Source organism: Gavia stellata, chromosome 3 (genome assembly GCF_030936135.1).
Source record: "Gavia stellata isolate bGavSte3 chromosome 3, bGavSte3.hap2, whole genome shotgun sequence".
In the NCBI taxonomy this organism is placed as follows: domain Eukaryota; kingdom Metazoa; phylum Chordata; class Aves; order Gaviiformes; family Gaviidae; genus Gavia; species Gavia stellata.
Window position 1 is genome coordinate 48,582,337 of NC_082596.1, and position 14,979 is coordinate 48,597,315.

The 14,979-nt window shown below is 40.8% G+C and overlaps 2 protein-coding genes across 2 annotated transcripts in view; one reads left to right on the plus strand and one right to left on the minus strand.

Annotated features, from left to right (window-relative positions):
- TRAPPC8 (trafficking protein particle complex subunit 8) overlaps positions 1–4,142 on the plus strand; it is a 58,089-nt gene extending 53,947 nt beyond the window's left edge. The window contains 2 exon segments of the mRNA XM_059836048.1: positions 979–1,068; positions 3,211–4,142. Of these exon segments, the coding sequence (XP_059692031.1) occupies positions 979–1,068; positions 3,211–3,445 (325 nt within the window). The 3' untranslated portion in view covers positions 3,446–4,142.
- Positions 4,143–8,558: 4,416 nt separating this feature from the next.
- CATSPERD (cation channel sperm associated auxiliary subunit delta) lies at positions 8,559–9,317 on the minus strand. Its single transcript, XM_059815624.1, has 3 exons — positions 9,202–9,317; positions 8,834–8,957; positions 8,559–8,588 (listed from the first exon to the last, which is right to left on the minus strand). The coding sequence occupies exons 1-3, from the start codon at positions 9,315–9,317 to the stop codon at positions 8,559–8,561; spliced, it is 270 nt and encodes an 89-aa protein (XP_059671607.1).
- Between the last annotated feature and the right edge of the window lie 5,662 nt (positions 9,318–14,979).

Sequence of the window (14,979 nt, forward strand, 5' to 3'; positions counted from 1 at the left end):
ATTTCCAGTTATGAAATGGATTGTACTTGAAACATAAAGAATACCTATTTAGGTTTGAGTTGTTTAACTGAGAACTCTACTGTGTTATACTTTTTTCTGAAGGTTGTTGATATAAGCAAGTTGCCAAAAGAAAGGGATTTCTTTCTTTATAAAATCTAACCTTTAAATGTTTTATAAGGTGGCATATTTTAATGACAGTTACAAATCATGCATTATTCCAGTAACAAGTTCATATCTTATTTGTTATAGTTGCTAGTTGTTCTTTTCCTGTTAGTCAAGTTCATGATACTTAAACTGATAAGCAGTGGCAAGGAATTCCAGTGGCAAAAATTACTTGTTGCATACATAGAGCTGTTTCAGTGCAGTAGTTTGTGTACCTGCCTGTGAATATCTTGGGGTCTTTCTTCCTGTAGCATTATTTATAAAAACAATCATACTGATTGTGTACAAGCAGAGTATCAACTAACTGTATTAGTTTTATTCAGGGTAAAGGCTTAAATTAACACCAAATGTGTATGGGCACTGTTCTGGCTAAAACTTTAGGCCTGATGCCAGTATTTCCTGTACAGGGGACAGTGCAGAAGAAAAGTATCTAGACAAAAACGTGTTAAACAGTGGTTCAGAGAGTAGCATAGTGGACCGTGTTATCCTATTCTGAAATGTCTCGTCATAGCAGTAGATTTCCTGTAAACTAAGGTATTATTTATGCTTTTGCTAGTCTTTCTCAGCTGGACGAAGGAAGGTGGTAACTTCATTTGGTTCAATTGAGCCAATGCCATTTGCCTCCATGTCTTTTATTATAGGAAACTCTAGTCAATGTAAGTGATTATATTATGTACATTGTCTGACTGTTGCATAATAGACAACTGCATGTTAATTTTATGTTACATGAAATTTATTTTAACTATTAAAGAGTATAAGTAAGACTATACAGAGTAAGACTTTTTTCTTTTACTATGGAACTATTTCTCTTTGCAGCCTCTGTCTGGTACCTGTCACTCTCCTACTTTCCAATTGTTCCCAGGCTGTTGTAGATGTAATGATTGATTTGCGGCATAAAACAACAAGGTAATGTGTGAACGTTAATAAAACAATATTTTCTGAGAATGTTTCCTGGTTTGGGGAGTCTTGTAATGTTTTAACTGTATTGAATATCTAGAAGAAGATTTTTTAACAGTGGCTTCTGTGGAAGAATGGAAGGTGATTCAGGCTTCATACAGTCAAATGTGAGTCTTCAGTCAGTGCTCGATTTTATTGTTAAGACAGGACCTTGAATGGTGACTCTTGAATAGTTAAACTCTGCAGATTTTTTTCTAGGAAAGTGGAAATGCTTTTGAACTAGTGAAATATGAGCTTCAGTGACCTTACTTTATTAAACATATGTTGTTGGGTTTTCATTTTTAAAATATCAAGTAATCTGTAGAAAACAACTTTGGAAGTATAAACAAGTACTTCCTCCTGTGATTTGGCTTAATATAAATGTCATAGAACCTTAGGTATTTTTAAGACTTTCCCTAGGTTTATCAGCTGATTCTTATGACTGTCTTTTTGCGTAGAACTGTACTATTATGTGCAAAAATATTAGCACCGAGGAAACATTTTGTGAATTGTTCCTAAAAGTTTTACTAAGGATTCTGTGGGAGAGAGAATTCAGTACCATAATACACCGTTGTTAATTCTTCCACTTCTGTTAAAACAAGGCAATTTGACTCATTTATAATTCGGGTAACACCACCTCTCCCTTGTCCTACCCGCCCCCCACCCTCAACCCTCCCCCCCAGGTAGACATAATGCTACTTGGTCTGCTTACCACAAAATAGGCTTTGTGGGATCCCTGACTGAATATTCTTTGCAAGGGGGAAGGCAGATTGTGAAGACATTGAGGTAGGCTTAGTCATGGGGAACATTTGCTTCTTGCTAACAGTCTGTCCAGACAAGTAAGAAATTAAAAGCCCAGAGCCTAATACACAGGTTCAGAAATAGAGGACAGAAGCCTTAAGTCTGTTTTATTTATCAGTTAAGATTAGGAAGCTATTCACTGATCTGGTGTATTTTCACAAGATGGTCATGTTTTGTAACAGTGTTGTAAGACATGTATTTGAAAGGATAGTGTAGTCATGTGCATTGAAACTTCCCAAAAATAAACAAAAAACCAAACACACCTCCCATCCCCAAAACTACATATTAATGCAATGTCTATAAAGAAGTGTATATCTGTCGACTATTTCTGTGTGACATGCACTCTGATTTAACTCTAGTTCATGGGGCAGGCCCAAGAATGCCTTATGTAGGAATGCAAAAAACCTCAGTTTGCATCTTGTTACTACAACTATCATTAGTGTTATGTGTCGGTTACATAAAAAGCTGGGAACACACTGGAATTCATCATTATACATATATGTGCAATTAATGCTCTGCATGTAGTGTACAGTATATAGGGAACCAAATAATTGTTTTAAAGATTTGTACTGATTCATCTGAGCCAAGGGGGAGAGCCGCTGCAAAGGAGTGTGTTAAGTGTGAGTCAAAGAACACTATAAAAACTATTCGTCAAGAAGTAAGGACCTGGAGTTACATTGAGCTGATGGATGGAAGTAGGGATCTGTAAAGATACCCAAGGGTACCTTAGATACTCTGTCTCAGAGTGTGTGTACATTTGTGTAGATGGGTGTGTATGTGTTTGTGGATGTAAACATAGTAGGAAAGAGGACATGCAGACATGATGTTTTTTCTGAAGCTGCAATTAGCATCTTGATAATACGTTAAGTGCAGTTCTGTCTACCTACGATTGCAACTGTTGTTCTTTCAAAGTCTAGCTTTGTCTTGCTAGAAAAAAGTTAATCTCTTAAAGATAAGGGGGGGGGGGGTGTGTGTGAAAAAAAGCACAGTGCATTTGGGGAAGGCAGTGACTTAAGGGAAATTATTGTAGACAGGCAGTAAAAAAGACTCAGCAACTTCCAAGTCATCAAAGATGACTGACGGTGGGCTCTATCACATCCAAAGACTGCCAGAATAGTAACTTAAGTTTCCAATTCCTGGCTTTTAAAAAGATGTTATCAGAAAGCATAAACAAGCATCTCTTTGTAAGGGGTCAGTGACGGACACACAGTACATTGTGAAATCTTGGGAAACCTTGAGGTTGAGGGAATCATGTAAACTGGTATGTATGCTTCGAATACAGAGAAATAACTTTGTTACCTTCTTTTTCAGCCCAGAAGCACTAGAAATCCACGGATCTTTTACATGGCTTGGGCAAACACAGTATAAGCTTCAACTTAAAAGCCAGGAGGTCTATAGCTTGCAGCTGAAAGCTTGCTTCGTTCATACAGGTGTCTATAATCTTGGAACCCCCAGAGTATTTGCAAAGCTAGCGGACCAAGTTACTTTGTTTGAAACGAGTCAGCAGAACTCCATGCCTGCACTGATTATTATCAATAATATCTGACCACTTCCTGAAAAAAAAAAAATCATGCTAAAAGACAAAATAAATGGGAATTTTTTTTTCTTATATTGCTGGTTGACATTTTGCTGCAGTTTTTGGAAATAGCACCTCAAACATCTAACTTGTTACTAAAGATTGTGTAGGAAAGAAAATAGCAAAATATTCAGACTACTTGTCAATCTGTTTCTAAATGCAACGCACGTTGGACTGAAAATACGTTTATCCTTTTATAATGTACTTCTTCACTGGTAATTAAGATATTCATAACACAAAATACTCTTTAACTCCAAATCTGAACATACTTGTATGTCCTATGCCCTGTCAAAAATGCAGCTTGACTGCTATTACAACTTCCAGCATGGTGTGTTTAATATTTGTGGCTGTATTAGGATATGGTTCAGGAAGAAACCCTCATTGGCTTTTTCCTGTCTGAAGCCATTAGTCATGATAAATCCCAACCTTACTGTGAAGTTTAATAAGGTGTCTGAAATACGTTTCTGTTTCTCAGTTCTTTAGTTAAAAATTTTGTCTTGAGTTTTCATGTTTATGGAAATTGGTGACCTTTCAGGGTTTACATACAAGTCCCACCTAAGGTATTTAAAAAATAATTTCTTCAACCAGTTTGAGTATTTTCTCATTCATCTCAACAGAGAATGCACTATTTCACAACCATGCGATTGTCATTTAAATTGTCATTTGCTTTATGATGTAACTATAACAATTGATCTGTTTTAAAAAAATCTACTCAAGATTTTCAAGAAATGTATTATATTTATAACAAAACTACTGTAAATAGAATAAAACATACACCATATTCACTGTATGGACTTGTGGCCCATTTTTTTTTCTTCCTTTTAATACAGCTGTATCAATCTACAGGTGCTGATACTGTGTGTGTGTATATATATTCTCTGTACTGTCTTCATTCTGGCCCTCTTTGCTCAGGTGAATTTCCTGTCCTGTTGTCGTGTGTAGTGCTGGCGTACATTGAAACTTGTAGTGGCTGTTGTATTTTGCTTTTTGAATTCTTAGCCAGTGTTCCCAGGTACAACCCCCAGAATTCAGCTGTCTGGGAAATCTCAATTACTTGCTATATGCTGGGGATTTTTAATTTTGGTGGTAGCTGCTGAATGTAGGGAAGGCTCTGTGAAGCAATCAAGTGCAGCAAAACCAGCTAGGAGTTAGGAGTTACAGTTTATGATGGGTTAGCTGAGTACAAGGAAAATAAAGCACTTAAAGAAACCTAAGGCTTCTGACTTTCTGCTCTATCTTCTGGCTGAAGGAAATTCCTTCATAGGACAACACCAGCTTATGAAACAGTACATCTGCCTTCAGGTGCATATTTTCCTTTTTAGACAAGGTTTCTGATTTTACTTGTTTGCAGGACAACTGTATGACTGTCTCCAGGTCTTAAAACTTCCTGAAGGGTCTTAGAACCCATTCACAGCACATGACCTTTTGTAGTCATACTTAATATGACTGTGGATCATGTTGATTTCTCAACAGGATACTTGAGTATTATCTAAGAAAAAATGCTTCTGGGGGTGAGGGTTTTTTCTGCTGTTGGACAGATAGGAACACTACTTTTTCTAAATGGTTCCTGGTATGGTAGCCTTACGCGATGTCATCAGTCCTCTTTCCATCTTGGCACTCTTTTAGGGAAAGAGAAGTCTTATTGATGCCATTCAGCTATCCAGCTGTAGGCCACAATGTTCTAAGTCACGGTTGGTGTATTTTTAAGACTTCTTCAAATACTTGAGTGGCACAAGTCACATTATTCTGATAGAGGATGTTTCCACAAGGGTTTTGTGAGATACAGGTCAGAAGTTCAACCACTTTTTTCTGCCTGTCAGAAGAAACTGGTAAGAAATAGTATCTCCTGTGATTTGGCAGTTGTACTCTTGTGAAGAGCAGGCTTGACTAACAGTACAAAACTACCAGGCTGTGCTATCCTGGTGAGTGGTGTAGTACTTGTCAGTGATCCTAACTTTTGGATTAAGTAAACAAACACTTGGCACTTCTATTAGTGCTAATCTAGGTAAAAAAAACAGTGATAAGACACACTGGCTTGGCTTGAAGGAAATACTGTGTCGAGACTGATCCTTCTTCATGTTTCTGAGAATGTTTATAGAGTTACGGTGAGCTAATGATGTGGAAAGAATCTAAAAGAGCTAGTGTTCTATTCAGCATGAGTAAAATCAGCAGCCTCTTCAAAAAGCAGTTTTGAGATGCTTTTCTGTGTTTGTGTATCTAGACATGAATTTTTTTGTATGTGTACCGAGTGTTCCCAAAGAGTTCTTGAAAATGCAAAGCTCAGCAGGATAGGCTGTCAACCCTGTAAATAAGCCAGACATTGGTTTTGCTGTAGGCACAATAGGATGTAGTTAAAAAAATCCACCCCAAACAAACCAAACTTTTGCTTTCTCTTCACACTTAAGTGAAATTTCCCCTTTATTCTCTCTTGTTACGTGGTGACTACAAAAATACTGAAGTTTTTAACTTGTCATATTCTAAGAAAACTTACTAAAAACAGTATCTGTGATTCTAACTGCTAAAGGTTGGCGTACTGTTACAGAATACTGCTGTCATGCTGTGTCCAAGGAATTACTCTATTTTGTAACCATTAAAATACTACATTTCCAAATTGACACTGGTCCCTTCATGGTGGGTTGCTGATGATGCACATCATGCTGTGTAAAAAGCATGGAGCTGTTCAAAATAATATAGTCATTGGTGAGTCAGAACAGAAGTTTACCATGTGATTGCTTAGGTGAGGAGCTAGCATGGAGATAGAGCTAAGCCTGGCTCCTTAATGAATTCTCATGTGGAAAACTGTGTGCCCATGTGTGGACCCCCAGAGATGATGAAAAACAGTTGTATTGAAATGAAAATTACATGGTCTTGCTATTGAGTAAGAAAGTACCTCTGCAAAGGCTAAAACTCTGCTACTTGCAGAACAATACTCGAAGAATCCCATGAACTTGCTGTACGGTGCAAGAGCCTTCTAATGCTTGTGTCACAGCAATCTTAGGGTTCAGAGTAGATCAAAATATCACATCTTACTTAAGAGATAGCTAGAAAAAGTCCTCAAAAATTACTAGATCCAGTTTGTTTTCAGGAATCTAATGAATTTTCATTTTTTACTACTTCTGTAACATAAAATAATGAAACTTGCCAAGCTGGGTTTTTTTAGTCTTGTATTGCATAAAACACAGAAATAATTCCATACATAAGTAGACTTCAAAAAAAAAAAAAAATGACGACTAGGCTTTTTATTTGTGCTGTGTCACCAACAAGCTTGAATTCACCTCTTGAAATGAGATGAATTCTGCCATTGCTTTCATGCTTAAGGGCATGCACTACTCTATCTTGTGCCATGGGAATTCAGGTGGTTCTAGGCTTCTTTGCCAAAAACTGGTGAAATTCTGCACTGGCAAATTACTATTTTCTGCAATGCAAATATGGAGTAATAAGGTTTTATAGTGTCTCAGTAAGCTGTGAAGGTGATATAGAAACCATGCACCATTTATGAAGGCATAGTTTGAGAATGAAGAGAACATAAATCCATGCAGCTGACTTTTGCACTTTAAATCACTGAAGCTTGAGAGCAAATTCAAATATTTGAATCCATTGTGTGTTTGAAGAAATTATAGTATGGCAGCTAATCTGTTTACAGACAGTGGAATAATAGCTGTAAATAGTAATTCAGCCAGCCTATTCTGTGTTTCTAACTCTCTCCTATAAAGCAGCAAAAATAATCTTCCTTGTTTAATTGTCATGTGCAAATGGAAGTAGGTCGACTAGTATTCCATATATGTGTAGTTTGCTTGCAGAACTTGTATACATTTATTAGTATGTGTGACTTAGGGCAGTATCTAGTGGTGTTCTGCTTGTATGAACTGTCACATCTCCAAAGTACTTAAAATTAAAGCTGCTTAAGAATGTTGGAGAATAATGCCACCTGGAGGTAATAGAAGTGAATAGGTGGCTGAATGGTAGAGAAAGCGAGCTCAAGTTGCTTTCAGAGTTCTGCTGTCTGACACGAGTGCTGAGAAAGGAGTTGAAGAGGGAACGTAGAAAGTGCTCAGAAGGAACAGGCTGAGTATGTCTCATGCAAGAGCAATAGGAAACTCCTAAATAAAAGGGAACTTCTCTAGTTAGATTCCCCAGAGACTTTAAAAAATTCCACTCAAAATACTTTGACTTCTACATCTCAGTTTATACATCTCAGTGATAAATCAGATAGGGAGGGAGCATCTTGTAAAAATCTAAAGTAAAATCAGAAAGACTGTCAGTGATGCCCGAAAATGTAGGTAGTTCCTGGGAAAAGCATTGTAGACATTGTGTACAGGAGGGTTAAAAGATGGAGTTTTGGTCCGTGGATGGACACTGGGTGAGAGGTAGATAGCTGAGGAAACTGCAACATTGGGTGAGAAGTAGATAGCTGAGAAAACCGCAATCAGCACAAGAAAACAGGTGGTTTATTGTCTAGTGTTTGAAATGCTGACCGTAGGGATAAAGAGGCTGAGCAATACAGGGGGATGACAGGGAGGACGTGCAGTGGTGAAAGAATACAAAGCACAGTTCATAATTTTGCTTGCCTTATAACAACTTGCTGTTGGCTTGAGCATGGTTGATACATGACTGCTGGATTATGGCAATATGCCGCGTGTACAAAGCCTACGAACCAACAGACGGGATGGTTATGGCGCGTGCAGTGCGCCTGACCAGTGGGCACATGCGTCATAGGCTCCCTATGTTGAGAGTTGGCAACTGAGGCGTGTTTCGGCACCCGTTGGTCACGTGTGTCGAAACCTGTTCCTCTGCAAATGTATAAATACTGTGATTTCCCGAAGAGCAGTGAGTGGGCCGGTGTACGGCGAGGTCACCGTTGCCTCCGTGGGGATGCCCACGTAAAGCTGGCACCTACCGACTGCTGGGCTGAGCACGCGGCGCAAGACGACAGAAGAATATATGGACAGTCCATCTTCCTCATGGTCCTCGGGTCGGTAAGACAATTGCTTTGCAAGATACCCTTAGTGTAATGCATGCCTGTAGTTAATAAATCACTTGGGGTTTTTTTAATTATTTTTCCTTGTAGTCTGTGTATATGTGTTTACCTTTCTCGGGAGTCCTCGAAACCACTCTAAAACAGACATATACAGACCAGGTTACAGATAAATCACAGTAACGGTAAAATGTGTCGTCTACAATGGCTTCAAAGATATCTCGACCATTATAGGAAGGGAAAATGATCTTATTTTTATCTCCGTCAAAAACCTGTTACTTAACTGAGGGCCACTTTAATTCCGGTCCATTCCTATCCTTACAGCTCATGTAGTTTCTTCTGGTCCATGCAGTATTTGGATCTGCAGACTCCTGTTCCTCTACCGAAGAAGTCCAGTTTTGAGGTTGAGAGGTGCAGCTGGCATCATGCACCGTCAAAAGATAATCATAGTTATGCATTCCATTTATTTCAAACAGAAAAAATCCAGCAGGGACATGCTCCTGAAATCTATTGTTTTCTCATAACTCAGAAACTGGGATACAAGGATTTTTATAATATACCAGAAGAGGACATCCCAGATCTGTAAAGTTATATTTGTTCTGTAGATTGTCTTGTTGTCTATGTTTTACAGCAAGAAAATGCAAGTCATACATGTTATGACTGATTGTATAACTGAAATTGTTTCTCAGTGCTGCTTCCTGAATGAGGCCTTTGTCACAGGCTGTTACATTTTTGTACAATTCTGATGTACGTTGTAGGTGGACAGGACAGTGCAACAAGTGCAGTCAGGGGAGCCACATCAATACAACTGATTGGGTTGTCCAGGAAGTCCACAGTGGCAGTAGACATCTCTGTCACATACGCCATTGCAGACATCAGCGTCTGCAAAATCAGAGTAACACTGCTGCTCCAGAACCATATGCAAGAGGTATTTAGTGTTTCCATCGTATGTCAATCTCACTTCTATTATGTGTGCACTGAAAGCCAGCACATGGGGTTGGCTCACCATCACCAAGACGGTGGACCTTTTGCCTGGCTTGGGTGCAAATATGGCCTTCAAAGTCAGACTTTCATGCATGTTACTGTAGTAGGTCTTGTTCCCAAAGTCTCTCATGAGGATCTCCACAGTGCAGGACTGCTAAGATCTCCAGACTGCTAGCTGCAAGTTGAGCTTGCATTTATTGAAGTCATGCAGCTGAGTGAAATTGCTAATCGCAGGGCTGAGTAAGGTCAGCCACCTTCTTTCTTCAAACAGCATCCCTGTGTTTTTCAAATCTATGCTCTCATCCTTGGCAATGTGCACCACACTAGTGACCCTGCCAATGCTGCTATAGAAGAGGTGTGTGTCTTGGGTCAAGACTGCAATCTGGGAGCTGCTAGCAGTCACAAGTAAGAAACTGCTGTCAGGGAAGGTCTTTGGTGCTTTGGAAGGTCTCTGAGGGCATGACAGTCACTACTTCCATTATTAAGCTATTGTTGGTGGATACAAGTAAAGTATCTGTTGTCCAGAGGATGATGAAACCCCTCAAGGCAAGATTCTGGATACCCCAAAGCTTAGGAGGGCCTTTGGGCAGCAGGTGGAAGGTGGTAGAGCTATGGTTGGACATATGACTGTTCTCAGTACCATCGCATCTGAAATAGGCCCCTGCTGTGTTCCCTGCACCATCCTCTCCTCTTCTGTTGATCAGCAGGCCAGTCATGGCAAAAGAGATAAAACTGTAGACCCTGAGCAGCACTCCCCGCGTTTGGCTCCCTCCCGCTGGGGCCATGTCCCTTGCAGGGGTGCTGCTGCCATAGCTCACGTGGGTGCCTCTTGTTAGCTTCGTGTCGTGGCCCAAATGTATTGAGTATGCCAGCCACGCGTGGCTGCGACCCAAGCTGTCCCCGTGGCCCCACAAGCAGAACCACCAGCACCTGCCAGGGCGGAGGTGCCACGTCCCTGTTGGCTGAGGGCTGCTCTGAAGAGCTGGGACCAGCGGTGGCAGCTGGGGTGGGGCTGGGGCTTCCCCTGGTGAGGCTACGTGTGGGTTAGCCTGCTCCACCCCTGTCTGAGAGGCTTTCCTGCTAATGGTCATGGAGGGCGAAGGCAGGGGAAGTGATGGCGCCTGCCCTGGGTGCTGCTGAGGGGCTGGCCCCAGCGCCTGGCTGGCCTGGGGTGGGGATGTGCTGAGGGGAGGAATGTTAAAATGAAGAGGAGCCGCCTTCAAAGGGGTTGGCTTCAGGAGGCGGATTTCCTCAGCGACCTTCTCTGCCATTGCCTGAGCACAGGGAAGGTATTTTCGTTAAGCAGCTGCACTGTACAGCTTCATTTCTGGGTGGTGGTCCGCAGTTTTTTTTAATGTGAAATTAAATTTGCATAAATATCTGACCCAAGCTTAGGTTTGCGCACAGCTTTTGCTATCCCCTTGCAGAACAGCCAACAACCACTGGTGCTGGGTGTCTACGTCCTGTGTCTCATGAGGTGACCTGGGGTGTGTCCCTCGTATTTGCTGATGCCCAGAGGGCAGCAGCATGGTCTGTCAGCAGGCCGTGCATTTTGTTCACATCTGATGTTCGGGTAGCGCAAGGGAACCGATACAGTTCAGAGACCTAGATAGTGATTTTATATTAACTATTGAGGGGGGAGGGGAATGCCCCATAACCACACTTTTTTACTGGGTCTTATGATGTTACCAGCTCTCTCTCAACCACCTGAAGCTTAAGCCTTGTCCAAATTAACCACTAGCTATCACCATTGATTGCACAGAATATACTGGCAGTCCTTGGCAGGGCGGGGTGTTTCTCCTTCCAGCAGCACCAGGGCAGTGCTGCGGCACGTAGAGGGGAAAGGGCTGGCATTGCCCAACCCCGTGGAAGTGGGAAGTGGGAGATGTGACGGGAGCATTGCAGACCTCTCCAGTTCTGCAATATTTTTCTCTCTGACACTGAGAAATATAGTTAGTGCTTCTGTCACATTACTCTTCCTCATGTCTTTTTTTATGGTAGTGGGAACTTGGAATATTGCTTGATTCTACTGTTTCCTGCTGTATTCACTGAGCATTTTATCAACAGCTTTGTGAGATTTACCTATGCTGTCTTTAGTATTAAATTTCTGTCTCAGGTAGCATGGGAAATACATAGAAATTGCATTGGTGAACATAGGTGACTGCTCCATTTTTGTATCCAAGTTAAACGAATTGAGCACTGCTGCCATCTAGTGCTTTCTGCTTCTAAATGTCTGTTTTGTTTCATCAGTAAGTGGACATCACTTTTTTTTCTTCCCAGAGACAGATATTGGAGGTGCCAGGAGGTCCAAGCCAGCTACAGGTGAGACTGTTGGATCTAGGAGTCTCTCAGTCAACCTCTATATGTGAGACAACTGGAGGAGCTGGCTACTGGAGGGACCAGGAGGTCCTATTTACTATTTTGGAGACCGTGGGGTCTGGAGGTCAACCAAGAGACCCATCCACATATGTCTGTCTCTGTATGCAAAGCAACTGGAGATGAGAGGACTTAAGGGTCAGCTGCTGGGTAGACTGAGTGTCTATGACCAGTTACTGGAGGGATCCACAGGGTGTGGTGTGTGTATGTCTGTATGTGTGTTGGCGTGAGCAGGAGGGCTCCTGTGTACCAGCAACTGGAGTAGGGCTGTGGGCGTTGGGTGCTCACCTGCCCAGATACCTGCAGCTGGGAGGAGATCCAAGGGCCAGCTACTGTGTAAACTAAGTGTCTAAAGGCACTTGCTGCGGTATTCATAGGGTCCTTCTTGGGGGGTGTGTGTCATTGGGAGTCAGGGGGCCTGCATCAGCAAGTGGAGTGGAGCTGTGGCCCTCGAGGCTTGTATTGTTCATGTGTCAGCAACTGGGGAGAGCTGGGACCCAGGGGCCAGCTACTGGGCAGCCTGAGTGTCTGAGGCCAGCTGCTGGAGGGATCCACACTGTATGTATTTCCCTCTAGCAGACCTTCATCCTGATCAGGCGTTTGTGTTTGGGTGACTGCTATGTTTTCTTTCTGTTTTGATCTGTGGGGCTTGCCATGTGTCATGTGTGTTATATGCATGTGTCTGTGTGTGTGCCTATTGGGAAAACGTGCTCAACCTCACTACCGGCCGAAGCTGAGAACATGGAGCTGTAGCAGCCTTGCCTCTTCCAGGACAGATCCAGCAACTCCAACATCATTTCAGTACAATTCAAAACTTCAGGTAAAAGGAGCGGGGGAAAAATAATGTAGGGAGAGCTCAGTTCTATAATTAAAACTTATCAATAGAGGTGTTGGAGATCTATTTCTCTCCTATGGAGTCCTTTACACAGAAAGCCGAATAGTATTCTTTATTATCCTTCATGTCATAGGTCATAGATAAGTACTACTGACTCTAAGGATTCAAGACTTAAAGCTAACAAAGGAAATGAGCACCAATTCTCTTTCAGTTTTGACTACGACTAGTTGTTGCTCAGGTACAAATTCTCTAGTGACCTGTGCCTTGAAAAATGAGCTTTTCCATAATGATGAAGATTATGTGTTCCTTGGTTAATATGCTTCTAAAAACTGTAGTCCTAGCTTTGTTTACTAAGCAGCTTGGGATTCCTCCTGGAATTATATGTCTTCCCTCTGGACAGGGAAGGTCCCTAAACTACGTTTATAAGTACAATTTCTTGATGTTTGGGAGAAGTTCTTAGTATTAGGAAGCGAGACCGTTTCTTGAAACATAAACTCAACTGCACTTTGATTTCGCTTTTGAGATAAGATTTTGTTAAGTTCAGCAGCAGAACATGGAGCTTTGAAGTAACTGTGCTTTCACAGGTACTTATATTGTGTGCTGCTCCAGAAGAAATGCACAAGATGCCAATACAAAAATAGAAGAATTTAGTGTTTGGATTTGTTGACAAGAGTTCCTGTTCAGTAGAAATAATACTCAATACCCATGGCCTGTGTGGGTCCCACTGCATAGGTTGTATTTTGAGCTGTTGTCAGATAGGTACTCTTTCCATGTGTAACACAGAGCCATATACGTGTAGTATGTTTGTTACGATAAAAAGATAAATATAATAAATTATTTTAGGTTGTGAGAAACATTCTGTCAAAGCGCTAGAGTAAATGGAAAATTCCTATGCATTGGGGCGGAGGACAGTGTATAAACAGTATGACGAAAATGAAAAAAATATTTTTTTATGGTTTTCATTATTTAAACCTGAGGTCACAATAGCTACATAATGTGAAGAAGCCCAGTAATATACCACAGCTTTCTTATTGATCTAAAGTAAGTTTTCCCTCCACTGACTAAACCACAAAATCAGCATTTCTATTATTCTTTAGTTGTAAAATGCAAGTATGGCTGCCTTACTGAAAGCAGTCATCCTGCCAGCGAGACTGCTTGGAGGAGAATGGAATCATATGTGGTACAATCACAACTACGCTCAGATTAATGGGGACATAATTTCTCTTCAACTTTGTTCCCAAAGAAAATCAGAAAATATAAAGGCAGACTTCCAACTTTACTCAAAAGATTTAATTTTAAAGCTCATCTTCTAATTCAGTATCTACTGTGATAAAGAGCTGTCTACACTACAGTGTCATCTATCCCAGGTATCTAAAGTCATGTCTCTGAATTGCAATGGATACAGTAGAGTCTCCTGGATGTTTTTCACTTATCCTACTCTTACTCCAGTGAGATAAGTATATTAAAATATAGACATGTCTGCAGTAATGGAAATCCACTGAGGGAACTTCAGCCTTCTTTCATATGCACATTGCCATTATTTCAGTCACTTGAAATCTTAATGTTTGCTGTCTTTTCAAAATTACCCTTGAATAATTTAATGGACAAAATTACTTCTATAGAGTAAAAACTAGACTGAAACAGAAGATAATAATTTTCTCAACACTTCTGTTTTTAAAACCATGAACGCTGGTTAAACATATTCCAGGACTGAGTGATTTCCTGATTCCATTTAAATCAAGATTTATTTACTACGCATTTCTATCAGTTTACAGGAGTAAACCATTAATTTGCAAAATGTCACTCGGCTAATGAGTTCTGCTAATTGCTTTAGTGGTAGTGAAAAAGTGAACAATTAACATGGTTTAAAAAATGTTGCTTATAGACTATAGCAGTGTATAAATCAATTCAGGTGATGCTTGCAAATGTTATTCCTTTGGGTTTTCCTCTTTTTAAGTTAGAATAGATGTGGTGTTCTTCTCCTGGTAATTGTGGCATAGTTCCTTACCCTGTTTCCTCTGGGACGATGAAAATTCTGCTCAAAAAAAAAAGACTGTAACTTAACTTACTGAAGGAAATAACTTAGTGATAGTCTTGAAACAGATGCCTCATGATCCCTAGGTATTTTGGAGGCCTAGGATGAAGTAGGTATTTCTGTATGTTGAGGAGGTTGCAGAGGAAGTAACAGCCACTTCTGACCAAGAAAATAAATACTTCCTGAAATTCACTGGCAAAAGATTTCTTTCCTCCTATCCTTATGAAGAAACCATCACATGATATGCCCAGCTTTCCCCCCTCTCCCTGCAGATGCTACTGTCAGGGGCACGCCAGAGG